General features: G+C 49.6%; 1 protein-coding gene across 1 annotated transcript in view; it reads left to right on the top strand.

The window, feature by feature from the left end:
• Positions 1-3257: 3257 nt before the first annotated feature.
• The window catches only part of TAFA5 (TAFA chemokine like family member 5), a 127563-nt gene continuing 105924 nt past the window's right edge, over positions 3258-24896 (top strand). The window contains exon 1 of the mRNA XM_080939320.1: positions 3258-3715. Coding sequence (XP_080795446.1) covers positions 3625-3715 — 91 coding nt within the window. The 5' untranslated portion in view covers positions 3258-3624. The remainder of the gene's footprint in view (positions 3716-24896) is intronic.

Raw genomic sequence — 24896 nt, 5'->3', positions numbered from 1 at the left:
TCTATAGAACCTGTCTTAGAATAATATAAACACACACGAGGTCCCTAAGAAAGCCAATTATATTAAATGTAGTCATCAAATGTTAAGAAATAAAAATAAAAAACCATTTTGAATCAAGGGTATGTTTGCGTCTTTATTAAAGCATTACATGAAAAGCCTAGCTGTCGGATGACTGTAATTTAAAATAATGGCGAACATAAGCAATATTCGGGGATAGCCATAGATCTGTAACTTGATAGGAAAATACCTGTGATTTCTGTTAGTGACAAAGTCACAGGCACCGTGGAGCTATTGTGTTTACTGCCCGCATGCCTAATTGAAGGGCGGTATTCACTTCTACTTAGAGATATGTAAAATAGAAGACCCCCTTCCCTTCCGTCTGGATTCCCATATCTCAGGTATATGGTATGAGGGGACTGACCGGGCCTCTTTGGGTGGCACCCCATGGCTTCTCCAAGTAGCTGTTCTGGTGACAGTAGTTACTGGGGTATAGGGGTCCAGTCACCTGCATCGCTGGTGACGCAGCTTTTTGGCTGAGAACCTTCCCATCAGCAGGGTCACTGGACCCTTCAGATGGCGCCAACTCTTTGGCATGGTGAGGGAAAGGACATTTTTCAGACGGCCTCTCTCTTCCGCCCAGCAGTCAGCACCAGAATTTGCCTGGCCTGCCGTCTCTTGGACTTCATTCTGCCACAGTCTAATGACCTTTTTCAAGGGTCTTTTCCTTGGTATCTACAACCAGCGGTGTCCCTTCCTGAAGCCTGTGGTGGTTTCCACTTGTCAGGTGAATGTGTCCATGTGTCCCTGTTGTCTTATGCTGAATGCCCAGCGGTCTCCTCAGTTTGCAAAGTTCTCCTGCTCCTCTGGGTGCCAGACTCGGGTTCTTGGCTTTTTTGTTTCTTTAACCTGTAGTGTCTATGAAGGGCATGGCACCTGGGGGAGGATCCTTTGGGCCCTTGAAATTGGAGCTACGCACACACTGCCCAGTGAAAATGAATTAATCGGTGGGCCATGAATTTCTGCAGAATATATATATATATATATATATATATATATATATTTCCTTTTATAAATTCAGTTTGCAGAAAGATTCTTCAAAACGGGCTAGTTCTTTTCAGATAGTCATCAGATTGGGGACACAAAAGCAAATGTCAGGGGTGGGCCTTCTCTTCTGATTGAGGTCTCTTTGGGACCAAATCTGTGTGTATGTGGTGAGCACCCCCAAGCCCTGGGCCCTTCGAAGTGGAACACGCTGTTCCAGGTGAGGTCTGTAGGCCAGTGACCTTGGTGGAGGTCAGACTTCTCAAGACGGACAGGGCAGGATCCTGAGGCTGCCGCAGGGAAGGTTTTGCTGGAAGATCTGAAGGAGTATTTTAGAGGGTAAGGTGGGGGCCATTATTTGATAAAGGGGCTCCAGGGAACTGCTCAAGAGAATGTCATGTCAAGTCCCTCCCATGGTAGATTCTGGATTGTTTAGTAGGTTAGCTGTTACAAGGTTCTTCTGGGTTGGGGTGGGAGTTCTGACCAATAATTGTCTCTTTAGGGGTTAGAGAGGGATGTTGGCAGCCACAGAGACAAATTGCTTTTTAACAGCCCCTCTTCTGCCCTAGTGTGGGCATAGTAAAGTCTGGTCAGGCAGACAGATCAAGTTTGGTTGGCCAGTTGGCCCTACCTTTAATGGTATTGGTCATCTTGCTACTACAGACCTCAGTTTCCCCAAGTGCACCCTAAGAAGTTTGATCTTTCTGACCTCCAGGAGCCCTTCAGAACTGGCTTCTTTTCTTGCAGGACATGTGAAGCAGATGAGCCTCAGACCCCAGACAACACCCACCCGGGAATGCTACACAGGCTAAGCATAGGCCCCTGGTTCCTACCAAAAGCTCTGAGCTCCCATTCAGGTCTTCAGGCCTCGCGTGCTGGTCCGGGTGCTCTTAGCACCGGAGCGACCATCTCAAAAGGACAGTACTGCCTTCAGCTCTGGGCCTCTAGACACAAATGCCGGCTCTTCCTTGAGGAAGAATGGAGGCGGCAGCAGGGAAATGCCTGCTGGCTTCCCCTGGGGCTGGCTGTGGGCATCTTACTGCCTGTGCCATTGGGTGTCCCGCAGCTGGCTGGAGGCGGACACACAGGAGGCCCAGGATGCAATGTGGTGGTGGGGAAGGCTGTTGTGTTTCTGGCCGGCTGTGCTATTTTCAAACCCCTCGAAACCGCCTACGGAGAGCAGCCTGCCCTGAACCTGTCTAGCAGCGCGTCAGCCCGCGGGTCCTCCTTGTGATTCCGCATTCTTCCCAGGACCTGGGTTAGGAGCCTGATGGGGGCTGGGCTCGCTTCCCCCACTCGCGGCGCCAACCCGGCCGCTCTGCAGTGAGGCCCCAGCGCACCTAGGTGGAGCCCGACCCGCAGTTTTCAACTGGACCAGCCCCACCTGACCCGCCGGCACGCCAGACGGGGGCGCTGCAGGGCGGCCAGGTCCCCCGGGTCCCCTCCGCGGCCCAGTGCGCATCGGCAGCTCGGCGGCCCGGGCGCTGCACAGACGGCGGCAGGCGCGGGCCAGAGTCCGAGGCAGCGCGGCCTGGCCTCCCCGGCCGACTGAGACCCACGCCGCGCTCCCGTTCCCGCTGCAGCTCGCCCAGACGCCGAGCCGAGCGGCGGGCGCGCGCCACCAGCACCGGAGCAGCAGCGTCCCGCGGGCGGCGAGGCGCGCAGCGTCTCCGGCCCCACCTGTCGGCGCGGCCACCCTCAGCGTCGCCCCCGGCGTCCCCAGCCAGCGCGGGTGACTCGCGGCAGCTCTGGGCCCGGCCTTGTCCGGGCTGCGGCGGCGGAGGCGCGCTCTCCCGGCTGGGCGCGGAGGCCCGCACCGTCCCGGGCGAGGGGACTGGCCCGGCGGCTCCGGGCCGTGCAAGTTGGACTGCGGCGGACTCGGCCGGGCCGCTGGGGCCCCGGCGGCGGCGATGGTGCTGCGGCTCCGCGAACGGCCCGCAGCCCCGGCCCTGAAACTGCCTCTGCGCGGCGGTGGCAGTGGCGGCGGAGCGGCCCCCTAAGCCCCCCGCCGGAGCGAGAGCGGGCAGCGGCGGCGGCGGAGCCGGAGAAGGCAGCGGCGGCGGCAACAGAGCAGTGGAGGAAGGCGACGCCGATCTCTGGCGCGGGGCGACAGGCGACCAGAGCCGGGGCCGCGCCGGACCCCCAACCCGCCGGGCCGTTGCGCAATCCGCGGCCGGTCTGGGCCCTGCTGGCGGCGCGGCTCCGGGGGCGGCGGCAGGGCTGATTCATGGGGCCGCGGCGGCCAGTCCCCCGCTCCCGGGCCCCCGGCGCCCCGCAGCGCGCGATGGTGGCCGAGTGGCCGGAGCGGCGGCCGCCGCGGCCCGAGACTTTCTGCTAACCTCCCCGCCCCCGCCCCCGCCCGCCCCCTCCCCGGTACCCTCCCCCGCGCCGTCCCCTCCCCCTGCCCAAAAGACACAGATCGCCTCCCGGAGTGGCGCCTCCAGTCGCGGCGGAGCGCGGCGTTGGCGGCGGATGGAGGGCGCGATCGGGCGGCCAAAGCGGCTGCACCCAGCGGGGCGCTGATGCGGCGCCTGGACCTTCGCTGCGCGACTTCGGGGGCGTCGGCCGAGTTGGCACTCCGCGATGCAGCTCCTGAAGGCGCTCTGGGCACTCGCAGGGGCCGCGCTCTGCTGCTTCCTCGTCCTGGTGATTCACGCGCAGTTCCTCAAAGAAGGTAATTGTCCCCGGCGCGCGCGGTACCCCACACTGCTGGCGGTGGCCCCTGCGCGTGATACTGCTCCCAGCACCTTCCAGCGCTGCCATCGAGGTGGGCCGAGGCTCTGCAGGGCCAGAGTGGCCGATGGCGCGAGCTTTCCCGGAGCCCAGCGCTGGATCTGTCGCCCCTTGGTGCCTCTGGGCTCATGGTCAGCGTGGATTAGGTGTGAGCCCGGGCGTTCTGGGGCCTGGCTAGCTCCGGCGTAATCCTGGAGCCCAGGCTTAAGCCCAGGCTGCAGTTGCCATCCTCTGCCCCGCAAGGCTCGGTGGCAGTTGCGCCTACCCGCATGCCATCGACCCTCAGTAGGTGGCACCAGCGCTCCACTTTGGTAGCCTGGCTGAAACCAGTGCTGAACAGGCCAGGACTGAATGGATTGGGGGCTGGGGAAGCAAAGGTGTCAAGGGGTGAGGACTGGGGAAACTGCACCTATGTCCCGTGTTGGGTACCCATCAGACTTAGGCTAGGTGGGCAGAATTCTTCATTGCCAGAATGCTTTCAAGTTCTGGGTTCCTTTGCCCTCATGGTCCCATCTAGATGTCAGGATTCTCCCATCTAGTTCTGGAGTCTCTCTGTTGAGGCTTGTCAGCTATACATTGGACTCTTGTGGTCACAGCGGCCCCTGGGACTCTTTTTCTTTTTTCTTGCTTGGTGTGCACTGGTGGGCAGCAAATAGTGGGCACTCTGTTGGAAACTTCTTGCCCTTTAGTCTTGGTGTCTCTGGGCTCAGCCTGCTCTGGGGTAACCCACTGTAGGTGGTCGCTAGTGCCCTGGCACAGTTCATGTCTCTACTGGCTAGCTCTCCCCTAGGTCCCTAGGAAACACTGAGCCCTGGAAAGTATTGGTATAGATTCCTACAACTGTTCTCACTCCAGATTCCTAAGGGTGAAGGGCTTGCAATATTCTATAGCCTCCCTGCCTAAGGATGCTGGAAGCTAGCTGGATCCTGGGAGCATTCATGGCCTGCTATAAGTTGGTACATTGCTCTCCCTTGATTTCAGGTGCTACTTGGGAGAAAGTAGCTGGTTTTGCAGTAGGCAGGTGAGCCTGCTCAGGTGGGGCTTACAGGCGGGTCTTGGAGTTGGAGGCTGGTCTTCCATCACACTTAGGTGACCTACTTCATGAGTGGGTTTCTGCCACGGGTTGGGGTCCCTACTATTGAGATAACTCTTTCCTACAAACATGAGTCATTTCCTTCAGCGCCCACTCTCACCCCCAGGGATGTCCTCAAGTTGGTATCACCTACTAGACAACTGTGGGGGGTGGAGACAGCCACATGGTGTGCTGAAGACCCCAGGGCTTGGGGGTCCTTATACTTTGAGACCTTGTTTGGGATACAAGTTCTCTACCCTTTCCACTGCTTCTTTGTTCTCTGGGTATTCACCGGGGGTCGGGGGGGTGGGGGGTGAGGCATGGATCTTAAGATGTTGGAGCTTCTCTGAGTTCATCCAACCTGCTTGAGTTGTTGTGTTGTAGTGAGCAGTTGTATGTGGCCACAAAGAGATGCTGGTCATTTGGAGTCATGCAACCCAGTGGATAGGTTCCTTCTGCCTGGGACTGGTGGGAACAAACCAGTACCAGAGCCTCTTAAGCTATTAGATTTAGTCCCTTGGTCCAGAGGTCCAGGTTCTCGTGTCCCTGGTGGTCAGGTGTGAGGTCACAAAGGCAGTGTGCATTGGCAACTGTGTTCTGGAGTGAAGAAGAATGTCCTCTAAGGGTAGATTTGAAAAAACAGCTCTTTAAAAAGCCCAAGTGGTTACCCAGCCTTCCCTGTGGGAGCTTGTGAGCCCCATTGTCCACTCTGACTTGTTTGCTTCAGCAACCCTGGATCCCAGTGCCCTTGCTGTTGCCTTCTGTCGAAAAGGTCGGGGATGGTGTCCTTGTTTGCGTGTTTGCTTGTTTGTGTGTCTGTTTGCCTTTTTCCGTCTCTGGTATTAGAAGCAGGAGCCTCAGGATAGGCCTTAGGGTGTGCAGTAAGAGGCTGAAGGCTGGTCCCTAGGGAGTTTGCAGGGCCCATCGGAGAGGCTTGGGTTGCAAACTGGAATCTGCTAGGAGAGAGGGGGCTAAGCAGCCTGGACAATTGTGACTTGTTGCCTGGGGCTGGAGTGAGAAAGAGCTGTAGAAACAGCCATTTCCATGAATCTGGTTTTTCTCCCCCAGGGGTGAAGAATGGGGGGCCCAGGGAGCTATTTTCTCTACACTTTCTCTTTTGTGTGGCTACCCTGTGGCTAATCCATCCCACTCTGACTGGCCTCTCTTGCAGAGATTGCAAAGATGAATAGGGCTGTGAACCCAGAGAGAGGAGAATTGTGGTCCTAATTGCAGCCCTGGCTTGTCCAGATTCTGTTAGAACAGGTCTCGCTCACCATGACGACTCGGTGGAGGTAGCCAGAGGGCTGGGGGCAGGTGGCCATAGCTAAAGCATGGGGTTCAGGCATCAGTGGGGTGCCCTGACTACCCTGCCGGGATATTACCAGCCTTGCTTGTTTATGCAGAGTTTGCACGGGCTCTAGGTTCTCCGAGCTAGGACAGATCAGGACAAGGGTGATATGTCTCCTGCTGCCTCATGGGAACAGAGCAGGGTGGGTGTAGGATGGAAGTAGGAAGGAGCAGGAGGTTATGCCCGCTGTTTTATTATTATTATTATTATTATTATTATTATTATTATTATTATTTGTTTGTTTATTTATGTGGGACTTGGGACGTGGAGTTAGGGTAACACCTGGGATTATGAATGTTGTAGAAATCTTTGAAGCACCAGGCCACAGCAGCACAAGCTCTGGTTTGGATACTTACTTCTGTAAGAAAAAACAAAAACAGTACAGTGAGGCTTGCAGCCCATCCCTGGCTGTCCACACTGGTCCATGGATTTTTGGCCTGTGAGGCCCAAAGGAGACAGGTCCAAGTTTTAACGCACCAACCCTTTTGTCTGGCAGAGACGTCCCTGTGTGTCTCCATTAACTGTGGATCTGAGGTTTAACTCTCTGTCCTTGTAAATCCTACTGATGGCTAGGCGAGTGTTGCATGAGTCACACGTGCTATTAAAAAGCCTCTTTCTTGGGTTAATATTGTGAACTTATTGAGGAGATGAGCCTGTGTCTGGCTCCCCCAGCACGATGTCCCAGCATCTTAATTCCCAGGAACTTAGATTCACCTCACCCAGCATAATCTTCCTCAGCTGGTCCCAGAGCTGACTGTTGGTTGGGCAAATAGAATTCAACTTTAATTTATTTAGTTAGCTTACTACTTCGGAGGTCAAGTCTATCCCGTGAGTCTGTGTGGTCACACTGAAAGGGACACACTTAACTCTGGGTAGGCATGCAGGGGTACTAGATTGTATCTCAGGAGAAATCACTAAGTGACACCATCCATGTAAGGCCTACACCTATGCCAGGACACTTGTATAACTCTGACACTGGACGGTTTATTTATTTTCTTTTAGGAAATTTTTTTTTGTGTGTTTCCATGTGTGTATGCAAGTATATATGTGAGAGTTTAGGGATTGTACCTGCACACGTAGAAGTCAGAGCTCAACCTTGAGTGTCTTTCTTTAGATGCTGTGCCCCTAAGGCCCCGAGACAGTGGTCTCTCTCTGATTTGGAACTCTCGGACAAGCTAGGCTGACTGGCCAGTGACCCAGGGCTCTGGATCTGCTTCTCTAATACTAGAATTACAGGCCACAGTTTTAAGTCCAGTTCTTCAGTAGGTTTGTTTGTTTCTTTGCTTGTTTCATGGCTTCTGTGGATCAAAGGAACACTTTCCTGCCCACTGGCAAGCACTTTACCCATTTCTTTATCTTCTTAGCTGGAGGTCATCTTTTTAAAAAAATGGATAAAGAGCCAGGCACGGTGGGCCAGACCTTCAATCCCAGTTCTCAGGAGGGAGAGGCGGGCAGATCTCTGTGAGTTTGAGGCCAGTCTGCCCTACAGAACTAATTCCAGGACATCCAGGGCTGTTGTCACACAGAGCAACCCTGTTCTTAAATAAATAATAAATAAATAAAAAACAAACAAACAAAAACAGACAAAGAATATAAGCAACATGCCAGTTACTTAGTCCTAAAAATTTATTTTTTAAAAAAAGACTTGTTAATGGGGTCCGAGAGATGACTCTGTGGTTAAGAGCACTGGCTGCTCTTGCTGAGGAACTGAGCAGGACTGTAACTCACTTCCAGAAGATCTGATGCCTGCTTCTGGCCTCCATGGGGACCAGACACACACCACATGACAAACAGGCATACATTCAGGCAACAATACCCATTCAATAAAAATAAAGTCCTTTTCATCTTTATTTTACAAAATTGTTGAATTTCAAAAGTGTATCACTCCTGTTATAAACCCATGTTTCCCTGGACAGGCTGTGGCAGTGGGTGGGGACAGGTTGAATCCTCTGGGCTTGAGGCTGTTCAGAACAGCCTGACTGTTCTTAATCGAGGCCGAGCTGTGCTTGGCTCCAGCTTAGATCCCACGGTGTACTGAGGGGCCGAAACCTGGGTGTTTAAGGAAAGGGAGCTTTTTGCAGACCTGTGGCCTCTTAAGTTCCCAGAGCCAGTCTGGATCTCTTCAACAATAGCTCAGGGCTGCATGTAGAGGGTCCCAGCTTTGCCCATGGGTCTCAGGGCTCCCCAGTGCTGTCTTCTCCATCCTTATCCGGATGCAGAGCTCTGCAAGGTGTGTGAGAGGGCAGAGCATGTGCCTTCCCGGTGCCCACCGTCTGCTTTCCACTAGCCTTCCTATGGACTTTACTGAGAGGCCAGGTAAGCAAGCCACAGCTGCTAGAGAGGGATGGGATTGGAAAAGCATTAAAATAACCAACTCCTCTATCTTCATTTACTATCACTTCCTGTGTGACACAGAATCTAAATAAAACCCACACTCGCCGGAATAGGATTCTCATCTGCGGAATGTCTGACAACTGTAAAAGTTAAAACATAAAGGGGCTGGTAATGGGAGTGACTGTACACTGGCTCACCATGGCTTGCCAGAAGCAGCAGTTTCCCAGCTCTCCAGCTCAGAGCCAGAGGGAAGACCCGTGAGAGACAGGTAGCAGCAGGGATGCGCTGTGCTAGGGTATCTAAATAGACTCTGGGACAAGCTGCATGGTTTCAGAGCTGGGTGGGCACCGTGGGTAACTCAGTCTTCTAGCTTGCTTTGGCATAAACTCGGTGTTTGAAAGCCAGGCTCGGTCCTTCACTCTGGTGAAGTATCTACTTTGTTCAGCCCAGGCAGTATGTAGTATGTGCAGATACGTGGTATTAATATTTGTTAACGTACAGGGTGTCAGAGGGGGCAGCCTTGGGCTGTCCGCTGCTGACCTTTTTGTGAGGTATTTGTGTTCCTGCATATGTGATTACATATTAATTAAATGCTGAGATGTTTATATCGTGCGTAATTTGCGTAAGCATATAAATTCGTGAGCCTGTATTATGAACTTGATTAAAACCACAGCTGTGTAATGAGGGTGATGGTGGGGCCGCTCCCTCTCCTTGTTTTTATACAAGTGGATCATGTGTGTGGTGGGAATGCCTATAGCCTCCTATGTCCCGAGCATACAGAGAATCCTCACTGTGACTCATAGGACTGCACGTCTTCCTATGGCACATGGATGCCAGCACACATTTTCTTTACTGAGTGGAGTCTGCCCTTCTGATCACTCTCCTCCATCCAGGGGCCCCATCCTGCCTGTTTTGCAGTCCCTCCCCACAAGGCTTCCCTCTTGCTTTCACTAGGATAGCATCTGCAGCTTAATTCACCCTTGTCCATGAGGCAAGGCACTGTAGTGCTTGAGTACACACATTGTAGAAACCAGGTGCACACACATACATACATGGCTTATGCATTTCATAGCACATCTCATGTACCACATAAATGTGTTCCATATACACATATTCTGTACAATTACATCATATATACATACAAGCAAGACACATACATATATATTCTTTATTAATACCACAGGCAGTCACACTATCTGTACTCATAGTCAGCATATGTATCCATAATGTACAACATGAAAATACATACCACATATTAAATACATACTACATATAAATACATACCATACTCATATATACTATAGATCAAATAAACACAGCACATGTACACACACACCATGTGTACATGTAACCAACATGTACATTGACATCTCATTACAATCCCCACCATTTATTTGTGGCTTATTAATACTTTATATACATGTATCACACATGTGTGCATAATATATTAACATGTCATGACACATATCCCTTATATACACATAAGATATTAATAACTTATACACTTCTAATACTCCATACCACAGAGACACACTTGCCACGCATATAAACCACACATATAGAATGTATACATTCATTGTATACCCATAAACACAACATATAAACACCAAATACATGCACATCACATATACATATTATACACACCGAATATACATGTATAACATACAAAATAATAAACATATCACACTTTGCATACATACATGTATGCAGTTTGCAGTCTATGTATGTTGTCCATAAACACATACAAATACACTACAAACAGGTGTGTATACTTCACATTTTATCACACAGATACTTTGCAAACACCATCTGTACACACTTGCTACAGACAGAACACATAAAAGTATAAATTATAGCTACATCCATGTAAAGTGCATATGTTCTATGTGCCACACATTGCCATGTTACTTCCCATTTACATGCCACATTCCATTCACAACCAACATAAGCACATGCACCCCCCACATATACATCTTACATACACATGTCACAAGTGAAAACATACTACACATATATCCCACACAAATCCACACAACACTTGCAAACACATACTGCACATACATCCCACACATAAATGTATGCTCCCCCCCACACATATGTATACTCCACGCAAACACATCACACTTGTACACACCATGCACCCTGCCTCCACAGTCTTCTCATCTGCAACAAGAATAGTAGAGTCTGGATCCAGCTCTGGCCTGTTCTCTGCATTTGATTCCCATCCTGTATCTGGCTCCTAGGAGCCAGTCCTTCCCAGACTATTCCAAATACCACAGAGGCCAAGTCATGTCCAGAGGAAGGGAAGACAGTGCATTTTCACTGAAGAAGTGTGGCCTAGTGAGGACTTAGGCTTTGGGTTTCTGAGGCTAGGGCCAGGAGGTCAATGGAAGAAGACAAACCCCATGGTCTCTTATTGGCACGGCACAGCTGGCGCGTGAAGTGGAATAACTCACGCCCTGTTTAGAGCATCAGGGCCTTAGCATATTATTTGAGTAACTATGACACAGTGGTCCTGGCTTCTGCTGTTCTGCCTGGGTCCCTTTCACTCCTGCCTTCTCCAAGTTAGAGAGTTCATAGAAAGGCTTGGCCCAGCCTCTGTGTCCTCTTAGAATGGTTATTGTCTGGCTGTGTCCTGTGACTTCCCTGGTCTGGTGGTGCTGGTAGTGCTGATGGTGTTGGTACTGATGGTGAGGAAGTGGGGGGAGAGTCCCATAAGATTGACAGGCCTTTACAATTTTATCTGAAAGAGGAGCTTCCCATGAAGAAAGTGAAGCACTGGCCAGTATGAGGGTCCAGGTGGCTGGGAGTGGCCACACAGGTTCACTTCCACACTGGCACCAGGACTGGGGCCAAACCTGGGGTCTAGGGCACACAAAGGAACTCAAACACATGTCAGCACTGGCCTGAAGAGGGTGACAGGAACACCTATACTTACGCTCAGTTACTTCAGCTCTTGTGGAAAGTTCATCCAAGAGGACACTCAGTGAGTTGGGTGAGGACATTTTCCAGGAGGCTGGAGTCCTGATTACTAAGTGTGAAGACAATGGTAAGGGCCACATCCATGTGGGAAGTCCTAAGAAGATCTTGGACTGTGGATAGACGGTAGGGGGTGGGGTGGTTCAGCCACCTGTCCTGGGCAGCAGCTACCCTGTCCTTCCCTTACCAACCCCCGCACCTCAACTCAAGGGCTAGGCCCTGTCTGGAATCTCACTGCGCCTCCATGGAACTGACAAAACCGAAGACATTCTCACCTTCTACAGAGAAGGACGAGCAAATATTGACAGTCTGGAGGAAGTGGTGTCCCTCAGGAAGGCCTGGCTTCTATGGCTGGTGCCTGTATCCTGCTCAACTCCTAGTTACTGGCTCTGGCACTGTTGGATGTGTTCTTGAAACCCCGTCTGGACTCCACTGTACATAGCTGGCAACCTTCTCCATGCCCAAGTGATCGTAGCCCTTTTCTTCAGCAAATAGGCACTTCATTGGAACAGCATGGCAGGAAATGGAAGCTGGACTCATCCTACACATCTCCAGCTGGGTTCACTGCCATGGATAGGCTCCAAGGTCCCCATCTTTTGGAGAAAGTTTCCCAGTGAGTGAGATCAAGATGGCTACTTTATGCATGTGACAGTTAGTATTGGAGCGGTAACATTCCCTTCCGCTTTCTGTTTCCTGTTCCCAAGGGCAAGACTCATGCAGACCTGGTTCCAGCTTGGATAGTAGAACATAACTTTGAAACTGTCCTAACCCACCCATATAAGGATGACTCCAGGCAGATCCCTGGGGTGATGCACCAGGGATGTGCTGCTAGGTTTTATGTCAGTTCAATACAAGTTAGAGTCATTTGAGAGGAGGGAACCTCAGTTGAGAAAATGCCCCTATTAGATTGGCCTGTGGGAAATCCTGTAATGCATCTTCTTGATTGATGATTAATGTACGAGAGCCTAGCTCACTGTAATCAGTACTATCCCGGGGCTAGCTGGTCCTTGGTGATCTGAAGGCAGGCTGTAAGAAGCTCTCCTATGGCTTTTGTTTCACCCCCTACCTCCAGATTCCTACCCTGCTCTGACTTCCCAAAATGATAGACTGTGACTCAGCAGTTGTTAGATGAAATAAACTCTTTCTTTCACAAGTTGTTTATGGACACGGTGTTTTCTCATAGCAGTAAAAACCGTAGCTTACATGGAAATTGGTACCAGGATTGGGGTGTTGCTGTAATGGACTTAACCATCTTTTAGAGTGGACGATAGGAGGATTTTTAAACTTGGGCCTAGAAAACTCATTGGGTTCTCAGAGCTTGATGAGAAGTTGTAGGAACCTGGAAGATAATGCTGAAAATGGTATAGATGAAGGAGGCCTGGCTCCTAAAGTTTCTTAGGGAAGCAGAGACTCCACCAGGGCCATTTGTGTGATATTTTGAACTAAGAATTTATGGTTCTGGTCATCTGGGACTGGAAAATTCGCTTGTGACTAAGAAGAGACTGGCATCGTTGAGGCAGAGTCGTCTGGCAAGTCTTTTTTCCAGAGTCAGCAGCGCATGGTGGGTATGACCCCAAAGTGGTCAAAGTCTTACCTCATGTTAACAGCCAAACTCGGCAATGTAAGCGTCTCCCGAGTGGAGCCAGTTTTGAAGAGGTCATGGGGAGCTCAAGCTGAGGGTTTGTGTTAGTCGGGGTTCTCTAGGGTCACACACCATGAGTGGCTAGGACAGGCTGTTAGTAACTGCAGTGGTAGCCCCAAGATTGACAGGGTCCTGAAAAGAAGTTGAGGCCGGGTACCATGTGTAAGGGTGAGTTCCTGAAGAGACAGGGAATGGAATTGCTGCTGATGATGGTGCATCCCAGTTGCAGAGCATCCAGCATCTTGGACATACGGGTAGCATGGGCTGACAGTCAAGGACAACAGCAGCCATGGAGTGGAGCTGCCCTGGATCTAGGAGAAAAGCTACCTAGGTTGTAGAGGACAGAGTGTAGTGGCCCAGATGTCTGACACTGCCCATTTTACACTGTTGGACGCTGGTTTTGCTTTGATTTGATTGTGACTGTACCATGCCCCCCCCTCCCTTAGAGTAAGAAAGTGAGCCATTTATGTCCGATATTACAGAAGCCCCCAGTTCCAAGATTTTAGAATCTTAGGGGAAATTTTAGATTTGTTTTAGAGAAACTTTGAACTTTGGAAGAGACTGGACATTTAAACGAGACTGAACCCTTATTAAAGCATTTCAATTTTTTAAAAGATTCTCAGACATGTAAAAGTTGGACTGTTTTGCATGATGATATTAATATTAATATGGGATGTCGAAGATGGTTACATTTTAACAGTGATATTTGTGTGGCAAGATGACAGGGCCTCTACCGTGACAGCTGGTTTTACGTTAACACGACACAAGTTATTTTTGAAAGAGGGAACTTCAGTTGAGGAAACACCCACCACCACCGCCAAATTGGCCTGCGGGCAAGCCTGTGGTATAGCTTCTTGGTTGCTGATTGGCATGTGAGGCCCTACACACTGAGCAGTGGCAACCTGGGGTGGTGGTCCTAGGTGCTGTAAGAAAGTAGGCTGGGCAAGCCAGTAAGCAGCATTCCTCCCTGGCCTCTGCTTTGGTCCATGCCTCTGCTTTCCTGCTCCCATGTTTTAGTGATAGTGTGTGACCTGGAAGTTAGAAGATGAAATAAACCCTTCCCTCCCCAAATTGCTTTATGGTGATGACATTCTATCACAGCGACAGAAGTCTGCTGTAAGACTAGCAGTGTCTTGGGCCATGAGTATTTTTTTTTTTTTTTGCTTGCTTTCTAGTTGCTTCTCTTACCTTCTATGTTGTTTCTTCATTGCATGTAATTCTTCAGAGAATGCAGAAGCTGAGTTTGTCAGCTTTGCCGACGGAGCACCCACCCCACCCCCTTAGGCTGGTGCAGCAAATTCTGTTGAAAAGCCTAAATAGCTCCAGCCATCTCCTGGCTCCAAGAGCTGCCAGTTGGCTGTCCCAGGAGCATACATAGAGCCTGCACCTGTTTGCCATATGCCTTCTGTGTGGACCGAGGACCCAATAGGTCCTGTTTTCTTATGCAGCCCCTGGGCTAGGGTGCAGAAGGGAAAATTGTCATGCTGACCATGTTAACAAAAACATGATCCTGAGCAGCAGGGACAACTGCGGTGAGCCATGCAGGTGTGGGCCTCAATGTATTGGACAGCTGCCACCTTAGGCCTCAGGACAGTGCCTCCTGTTGACTTGACTTATGCTGAGCATTGGGGGCTGCAGATCCGTAGCATGGACCCCCGAAGGGCATGGAATGAATGGTGTCAGCAAAAGTAGCCACAGAGACAGCTTGTCCCCTGCTTTGTGAGCATCTCTGGATAGTCGGATGGCCATTCTGCGTCTTGCTGTATTGACGCTTTTGTAGATTGATCTGGGTTTTATGGTTCTCTGGAGACAGGGTATACAGAATGGGTTGTAGCCTGCCTGCTTCCTGACCCCTGGAGTTGCTCAAATGTGGACACTGCTTCCTAGCAGCTCCGTTTGTGGGTTGTAACAAGGCCATTGGCTGCACCCCTTTCCCAGTTGTTTGCCTCCAGAAGGGAAGCTGATAGGCCAGACCACTGAGGGTCTCCCTAAAATAGCTCTCTCTGCTCACTGGTAACCCCAGAGGGATACAGGATCTCGTTGTGGAAATGAGTTGGCTTCAGGATCAGTATTCACTTTGAAGTAAGGATGGGGTCATCTCTGCAGTGACAGAGAGTCAAGGCATAGTAGATCTGGGGTGCTGAGCATGCACATGGACCTGGCAGGTGACCAAAGTGACAGCTCTTAGCTGTCACCTCATTTAATCCTCAACCCACCTTCAAGGAGAATGGCTGTTTCAAGACTGCCCTTGAGGAAACTCAAGGACAGAGTCACGGGATCTTGGCTACAGCTCCAGAGGTATGAACTTGAAGGTCAGGCCAGAACCAGGTAACCATTCCAGGGCTCTTTCTAGACCTGCTTCCAGTGAGGACGTCCAGCAGTTGTGTGCCCAGAAAGGTTATCTGAATGGCATGAGTGTGCCTGCAAGACACAGATTCTATTGGACGTTTCAAGATGGTAAGAGGCCACCTACAATCTGACTTCTTGACCATCTCCTAAGTCAGGTTCAAATTGAATCATTATGGCTTACAGTAGATTGACCTCTAATACTGAGGGTGGCTTCTAGTTAATGATCCCGGGCTCCGACATCAGGGACAGCCCCCAGCTGTTTCTCTGTGTGTCCTTGTCTCATGTTAAGCAGCATAGGACCTGGTACATCTAGAAGCTTTATGTTTGGACAAACAAGCTGTGATCTAGGACAGTGATTCTCAACGTTCCTAATGCTATGACTCTTTAATATAGTCACTCATGCTGTGGTGATCCCCAACTATAACACTTTCTGTTAAAGCTTCATAACTGTAATTTTGCTACTGTTATGAATCATAATATAAATATATGATATGCAAGATATCTGATATGCAACCCCCAAGGGGCTTGCAACCCACAGGCTGAGAACTAATGCTCTAGGACAAGACCCAGAAGAAATTTTGGAGCTGGGAGGCAGACTCGTTCCCCAGGGTCGTCCTGCGTGGAGCCTCCTGGGCTCATGTGATCCTTCTGGGTATATTTAGAAGAGGTCATGGAGCCTTTAAAATATACACTTTCCACAGCCAGCTTCTGCCTTGAAGAAGGTGGATTTTATTAGCCAATTCCCTCCCTTCTAAGGAGCACAGACATCACTGAAGCAGGCCCTCCGATTCACCTCACTGATAGAGCCCGAGCCCTCCTTATAAATAACTCCAGCTTCCACAGAAACACAGAATGCATCTTCAAACCTTCTGTCCCCAGGGAACACCCGCACAGTGACAGCTTCTTGTTCTTCTGTTGCCGTGGGGACAACCTTAATAGACATGCCAGATTCCTTTTAGTGTGCAAGTAGCGAGTGCTTACTGAATGCAGGCTTAGGAAATGTGTGTTGGGGGAAGGCAGTGAAGGTGACTGGCCAGTGTTCCCTGGCATACATGTGGAAGGAAAGAGCAGGAATGGAATCTATGCAGTCTGAGATCAGAATGTTTGGGGGCGGGGTGGTCATTGATTGGTTGATCCCCAAAAGGTGAACCTAGAAACTTAGTGTTCCTTTTTTAGGCTAAAGCTCTTCACAGATATGACTTGGGGATGCCATCGATGTGTCTGAAATCCAAGAACAAGCTCTTGTATAGAAGAGCCCCCCCCCACAACACCAAATGCACATGCATATAACACAGGTGTTAGAAGTGACATGTGAAGCTGGATGCAATGTCTGGGGACATGCTGCAGAGAAAATGTCTCAGGCGACACCTTGATCTCAGATCAGGCCTTAGGTATCCAAGGCAGAAATGTCTTGTTTTTCTCAATGACTGTGGGAAATCATGGGCTAGTTTCAAGAAACAGTACACAAATAATGGAGGGATCCTAAGAGCCAGGAGTTCGAGCCCACCCTTGTGTGTGTAGTGTGTGTATGTGTGGCTGAGTGTGTATATATGGTAGATACGCATTTGGGGGGTTGTGTGGCGAGTGTGGAATGTGTGTATGTGGTGTATATGTATGTGATGTGTGGGTGTGTATGTGGCATGTGTGGTCTGTGTGTATATATGGAGTGTTTATGTGTGTGTGTGTGGTATGTGTTCATGTATGTGTATATAGATAGTATTGTGTGTGTGTGTGGTCTGTGTGGGGGTTTGTGGTGTGTTGTGTGTATATGTGGTGTGGGGGTGTATGAGTATGTATGTGTGTGGTGTGTATGGTATGTGTATTGTGTATATATCTGTGTGGTGGTGGTGATGGTGGTGGTGTTTATGTGTGTGTTTAGTGTATGGTGTGAATGTTTGGTGGGGTATGTATGATGTGTGTATATGTGTGTTGAAAGCATGAACATGTATATGTTTGCATTTGTGTTTTTGTGTGGTATATGTATATGATGTGCATGTATGTGTTATGTGTGTGATATGAATGTATGTGGTATATTCTATATTCTGTATGTGTTCACATGCATGCTCTGGGCAGATAGCTCCTGGATCCGGTCAGGACCTGATTCATCTCCTCTTCCACGCCCCCTGGCAGGCCTGGGGGAGGAGCAGATGCTTGTCTTCATGAAAGTGAAAGTGGGACTTCCTGGCAGGGCAACAAGAATGGCCTCTTGAGTTGGGGCTTCAGACAGAAGCTGGTGTTCCCATCGAATTGGGTTGGGAAGGGAAATCCAGGAAAAAATCCTAACATCCCTCCACACACAAATTCAGCCTCCTCCCAGATCAAGGGCACATACTGTCGTTGGCCTGCAAGGTTTTACACGGGGTGCGGATGGCATTTTTCATTTTAATGGCATGAGCTTACTTTTATGGCTGCCTTCTATTTATGGAATGGCACTGGCTCTATTTACAGGGTGATGGAAAGTGTCCTTCTCATAGTAAAGTGATGCCTGCACATGCTGAAGTCCCTGTCACAGGGTGGGTGGGGCATGTTGGAAGAACGTGTTCATTTGGCACCTGCTGAATGCTCAGAATGGGTTGAGCCAGGGTGGACAGAACAGAGGAGCCACGGTTTCATGTGGTAGGCAGCAGGTCTTTGGCTGTAGGGATACTGGAAAGCTCTGGATAGACGTGTGGAGGCCAACATGGGCCATGGCATGAGGAGGTTTGCTCCAGCCATAGCAAGCTTGCAAAATGAAATGATGTTAAAGTTACCAGACCAGGGAGACTAATGGACAAGAATTCTATTAAGTACTCTTTGATATAAAAAGGTGGCCATGTCCTGGGACTATGGTGACACATGGCCCCAAACTAGACAGCTTTAAAGACTAGTTTACTAGTCTTTACTAGTTTAATTGAAGTGTCAGCAGAATGGGCCCTTCTAGGAGATCCAGTGCAGGGCCATTGTAGTCCTCTGTCCTGGCTTCTGTTGGCTGCCAGCAGCCACACATCTTCCTAGCTCATGGCTGCAGCGCTACAACCTCTGGTCATGAATTCCACAGGAAGGGCATCCGTTTTGGCTCTTAAGATCCACTCCATTTCTGTTGGTCTCATCTCTAGATGTTATACTGCATTACAAATAGTGCTAGATACCAGGGTTCTGTGGACATACCTTTGGGGCCACTCCGCAGCCCGTCATCATGTGGGAATATGGAAATATTGCGTTAGCTGCTCTGGGGTCCCAAGAACCTATGTGGCCACTTTTCAGTATGAGAGATTCAAGGCTGCCATGGGTGGCTAGGTGGGGACCTCAACTTGCACATGCCTGTTTGGCCCTAGTGTCCTCCAGGCCTGAATCCTGCCCCTGCATCTTCTGACATTCTCTGGCCACTGACTAGGCTACCTTTGTGCACTCTGTGCCTTCTGAATTTACTGACTACCCTATGCATGGGCACAGGACAGTGCCTGTGGGGGCTGGGGACCTGGGGAACTGGGGAGCTGGGGAACCCCTATCCATTTGGAAGCTTGTTTTTCCATTTCCTGTTTTCTTTTTCAAATCGAATTGCAAAAGAAAGCAGCCTGACATTTGTATCCTGCTTCCCCACGGGCATTTTTGATTCCAATTGGACTAGACTGTGTCCAATTTAGGACTTACTTGGTGTGTTATTAAAAATGTGTTCCTAATGCTTATTCTCTTTATTTGTGATTTATTCCTCATTCATTAATTCTCATTAATTGAAAGTGAGATAGTCCTCTTTTCCATTAAGCTGGCAGCCTGGCAAGGAGAACAAAGCATTTGGCTGTGTGTGAGTTATTTCCCATCCTCTCAGGAAGGCCTGTGAGCAAGGAAGGAGGGGGTGGCTCCCACAGTCCATGGTGGATGTTCCAGAGTGGTTACTGCCATTCATCAGGGCTCTGAACCCTACCCTGATCTACCCCTTCTAGTCATGGACCCCCATTCCTTTTTTCTGCATCTCTTAGATTCCTTTCCTGTTACACTGATAAAATACAATGAAAAAGCAATTTAAGAAAAAAAAAAAAAAAAGAGGTTAATTTAGCCCACAGTTCCAAGTTACAGTCCATTAAACTCAAAGTCAGCAGAGAGCAATGAATGTTTGAATGTTTGTGTTCAGTCCCCTCACTACATTTACACAGTCGAAGATTATCAAGCCTAGGGAATAGTGCCCCCCACGGTGGATGGATCTTTCCACATCAGTTAATATCTTTAAGATAACCAGTCACTGAAGGAGTATCCTCTCCATTGTGATGTTTACTGCTGGATACTGGACCTGAGAGTCCTCAGATCTGGCCAGAGTGGAGGGGACAGTTCACAGGAGGGTAGCTCCACCTGTAGCTGTGAGAATTATGGTGTCCCTGTGAAATGTAGGCAGAAAGGATAAGCAGTACCAATACAGTGGATGTCTGGGCATGTCTACAATCAATGTCTGGACACTGTCTGTCACCCTCTCCCTGACTGGTTTTCTTGCTAGATTGTAGGCTGGGTATCTGATTCACATCTCTATTGGCTCTGTAGTATATAAGGTAGGGCTTTGGTCCTGGTTATCCCACGGTATTGAATAAAGTGTATAGACCAAAGGATGGCTGTTATGACCCAAAGCCACTCACTTTACAGATGACAGGGGACAGAGTAGCTTGCCCAGGTCACATAGGTCCCAGTGGGGTCACATTGGTCCCAGTGGTATCAGGGGATGTAAGGAGGAAATGACTGATGTAGCTGAGGTGGGCTGTTTGGGCTGAGGTGTTGGGGTCCGTGTGATGCTGATTGAGAAGGTGGCTGGATTGGGCTAGAGTCTGCACAGCTGAGTCTGGCGGGTGTTGTTTCAGAGTTATTCATCTGGCCCAGCACAGCAGTACACCAAGTGACTATTGGTACTAGTTAGTTAAAGCTGCCCTCTGGATTCTACTAGCCTCTATTGGGCACTTTCTTCTGACAGTGAACTGGTGGAGAAACCATGGTTGGCTTGTTGGGGATCCCGTGACCCTTAGATGTGTCAGGTGAAGTAATGTACTCCTGAAATGTTTTCCTGGTTTACTGCCTCGGCTGAGACTTTCAGAATGACTATGTATAGCCATTAGCTTATATAGATGGTGGTGGCTTCCCAGTGGGAAGTTCCTGCATCTCATTACATCTAGTCCATGCTGTCTAACACTCGAATTGGTTTTGGAACTTGCTGCCACCACCACCACCACCACCACCACCATTACCATCATGTACAAGAACATAGGCACACCCACAACTACCAACACACACACACACACACAACACACACACACACACACACACCATTTTAACTGCTTGGATCAGCCCTTTTGACTCTTTTGCACATGAACATCATAATGGGTCATTGTTTTCTAAGGGGCTCTGTGAGATTTTCTGTTCTTGACCCACACTGCTACAACTCTAGTTGATTAGTTGATTGTGGTATTATTTTTCAAGCCTATCCAAGTCTACTTTTTAATGGGTATTGTTTCCCGAGAGGCCAATTGAAAATGACAGAAAACAAAAGCCTCCCTGCATGGTGCCAGGCCTCTGAGCTATGTTCTTTCTGGCTGTAGAGCAATGTAGGAATGCTCCTATGCTAGGGATAGGGCATGGGGTCAAAGAGCTACACAGAGCTAATGCATCCTAGACTGCAGACCAGGAGTTAATTGTCCAACAAACCCTAGCTGGCCTCTTGATCTCTGTTAAATCAAAGTAGTTGGTGTGAGAGTTGAGGACTGGAGTGGGCCTTGGAGTACATCTACATAGGGAGTCCCCTTGATATGTTCCTAGAATTAAGTACACATATGTAAACTGGCTCATAGGTGATTCCATGTATATACACATGCCTTTGGGGGCTACGTCCATGGAGGAGAGTTTTCAGGGCCCCAATTCCCAGAGAGCAGTTGCTGTTCTGTTAAGGATTGGTTGTCATGTGAGGGTGGACTCCCATCCCCATCCTCATACACACACACACACACACACACACACACACACACACACACACACACACCAAAGCTGGTGCCCCTTCTGCTTAATCAGCTCTCCTGTACCTGCATCTGGCCCATTTTGATGCCTTTTTGTAGCATACAGAGATGAGTCCTGCTTACTCCACTGCCTACGGCCCCCAAGACACAGTGGAGGCTGGGGTGGTAGAAAGCTCTCTTTTCAGCATGGTTCATCTACAGGAACTAGGGAAGCTTCACCACCTCTGCCTTGGCTCTGGCACCAGTGGCCACACCTTATACCTTTTTCCCTCCACCCCCAGGTCAGTGTCATCTCAGCCCACGGACCCCCTAGAGTGGTCTAGAAGCAGATGCATCCGCTAGTAGCTGGGCTGGAGGAGTCCGAAGAAGTAAACCTGCATGTTGGATAGGTTGTCACACTCCCAGCATCTTTCTGGACCCATCTCTGTCTGGATAGAGCCTATAGCTGCAGTGTCCCGGAGATCCTACAGGGTTATAGGTGCTGCAGAAACTGCTCAGGGATTGAGAAGACTAGAACAATGAAAAAGTAACAACCACAAAGGTTGGTATAAGACAGCAGTTTAGTGTGAAACTCTGTACCTGTTCTGTGGGGACCAGGTTCCTCTAGAGGCTGGCTCCCACCAGCTTTGGCAGTCCCCGCACGCAGTTTAATTAGTGCCTACGCAGGGCCATGCTAACATTACTCGGCTCTAATCCTTTCAGAACTGGGGTGTTTCTCAAATATGGTTGAGTTACAAGCTGAATAAATTAAAACTTCTCGTATATGAGATCTTGTAGCCTTATTAAGTGGTGAGATTATGCAAAAAAAAAATCGTTAAGTATGATAATGCATCTTTGGGCGTGATTTGTAGCAGGACATTCATTATCTCTCATTCGGCTCTGTTTAAGCTCTGTTACAGGGGAATTAGTGGTATTACTGTTTAAATCTTAACTTTTGTGTTACACAGGCATGTTCTAAAGCTTTGAAACGTAGCTGAAAGCTGTGCCTGTATCTCACAGGTTTAGAGAGAGGGAGCGGGAGGGTTTCAAAGCTGGGATCATCTGGAGAAATCGTGCCTGCTCGACTAGTAGTTTTCTTCTAATTAAAAATAAGTTGCTTTTTTGAGAGTCAGACAGATGGAGTTGTATCATGGAGCAGGGGAATTAGATGCTGTTCCGAATGCCGAGGGTCCACTGTCTGTTTCTTGTGGCTCCCCAGACTTCGGGTCTCTGGAGCGCTGAGATACCAGAAGGATGGTTGAGTGACCATGGGCCTCTGTTGTTGGTATTTGTTAACCTATCCACTCCTTGAGACTCATGCAACTGCTCTTCCTGCTGCCCATCAGTTTCCCTTAGGTAAGTCTCCTTAAGCGAGGATTGGTTTATTTGGTAAGGTTAATATGCCTGTATCCACTCACAGTTCACAAAGCTGTGGTTCCGTTGAGGTATTCTTCTGATGAGGTATATTCTATGAGTGTGGATGACCATCTTTTGCAGAGCCATCTTTATTCTGTCCCTGTGCCCCAGGTCCTGGCCCTGAGACTCCCCTTTGCTCCATATCTCCTCCAATGGTGTATAGATGGGTGAGGGATAGACCCCATATATGGGTCCTCTCTACTTAGCTTCCACTATGGCCCTTTCCCCCTCAGACCTCCTGAAGTCACTTGTGGGTGGGGAGACTTCCCAGAGACTGACTGCAAACAAGGTATGATATGTAGGCCAAGTTAGAGCCTGTCATGTAGGAGACGAGGCTGGGCCGACTGGAGAGCATCTCAGCCTTGGTCCCCAGGTAGCACTCGGGAAGATGTCTTCGCTGTTCAGATATGTAAGCCCGAAGATGGATTTGTTGGCTAGCTAAGACAGCAGTGTAGCAGATGTAGGAGTTCCTGATGACTCTCTGGAGAGAAAAAGAGAGAAGAGAGAGGGCTGTGGGGGGTGCTATGTTAGTGATTGGCCCTTGTGATGTGCAGGGACACATGGAACTCAGAGGGGCAGGTGGTAGCAGGCCTGGGTCCAGTGAAGGCCTCTGCTGGCCAAACTCCTCTGGCTCAGTGGGCTTGGCCTTGGTTCTGCCTGGCTGAGGCCTACCCACATTATGAAGGGCCATCTGCCTTGCCTGTGTGGAGTTGACTAATTTGAATGTTAGTCTCATTCATAAAACATCCACACAAACCCATCAGAACAATAACCAAATACCTGAGCACCATGGCTTGGCTGGTGGAGGGGGAGGCTCATCAGAGTGTTTCAAGAGGCCAGCAGTGATGTACTAGCAGTGTTTAAAGCCCTGATGTCAAAGCTTTGGAGGCACGGAGCTTACAACAGCCCCTCCGAAATGCCAGCACTGGGAGACTGGCCATGCCAGAGCCTGGCAATGGCCTTGTTCTCAGACAGCTGTGTGATATATCACTCAGGGTAACAGGATGTCCTGAGCTGTTGGGATCCCTGGGTGACAGGTTCCTCCTTCCACCTTCCCACTCCTAGCATGAATTTCTCACACCTGCCAACTCTTCAGACACTAAACCACACACTGGCATTTTGGTGTAGTGTGGAGAGCAACGCCAGGTAAGACTAGGACTCTGTGTACAGGCTACCATGCTGCAGACTTGAATCCAATCCTGACCTCCATCTCTACTCATGACTGGCTTGCTAGGAACCAGGGGCTCCATCCCTCTGGCTCCATGTTTGAATTTCTGGGAAACCAGAGTCACTTTTACTATAAAGGATGAACTCAGATCTGCCAAGTAGGCAAATGGTGATAGGACAAAGTGTGGAACCCTGAGCCCTCTCCAGATATTCCCCCTCTAATCCTGAAGCTCCTGGAACCTCTCTTTCAGGCATCCCATGTGGGTCAAAGGTCAGAATGTGGTTAAAGTATTGTTGTGGTGATTAGCTCTGGGGCTTACCTCCTTACTTCCTTGCAGCTGAGCTATGGAGTTGGAATTCCACTCTCTTGCCTGCTTTAATCTCTCCTCACCAGCCCTGACCTGGGGCCATGTGGTCCTAGCCACCTCCCTCTTCTCTGGCATGCAGAAAAGATGTGGCTGAGGAGAAGGGTCTCTTTCCTTATGTCCTGATCATGAAGGCATCCTGGACCAGTGAACTTCCATTGTGGACAGGCTAGCCTGGGCACTCAGCAGAGACAGGTCAGATTAGACATGGGTTTGTGTGAGGTCCAAGGCAAGGGGAGGAGTCAGTGTCCTTGACCCTTGAGTAGATTTGGGTTGAGGCTATGGCTCTGTACCCCATTGAGTTTGGGGGGTGGCATGCAGACGTCAAAGGGAAGTTCTATTCTCTTAGGTAGTTCCTGGTAGAACTCCCATATCCACCAGTACCAGAGATGCCTTGGCTTTCTCTCTGTCTCTCAGCAGGTTCACTCCTCCTTATGCTGTCTATACATACGGCAGGCACATTCTTTCATACAGCTATTGTGGGCTTCATAGGAATGCAATTGCATTC

Source organism: Micromys minutus (assembly GCF_963924665.1).
Source record: "Micromys minutus genome assembly, chromosome: 27".
In the NCBI taxonomy this organism is placed as follows: Eukaryota; Metazoa; Chordata; class Mammalia; order Rodentia; family Muridae; genus Micromys; species Micromys minutus.
Note: the sequence above shows the minus strand (reverse complement) of the source record. Positions and strands in the feature narration are given on the sequence as shown.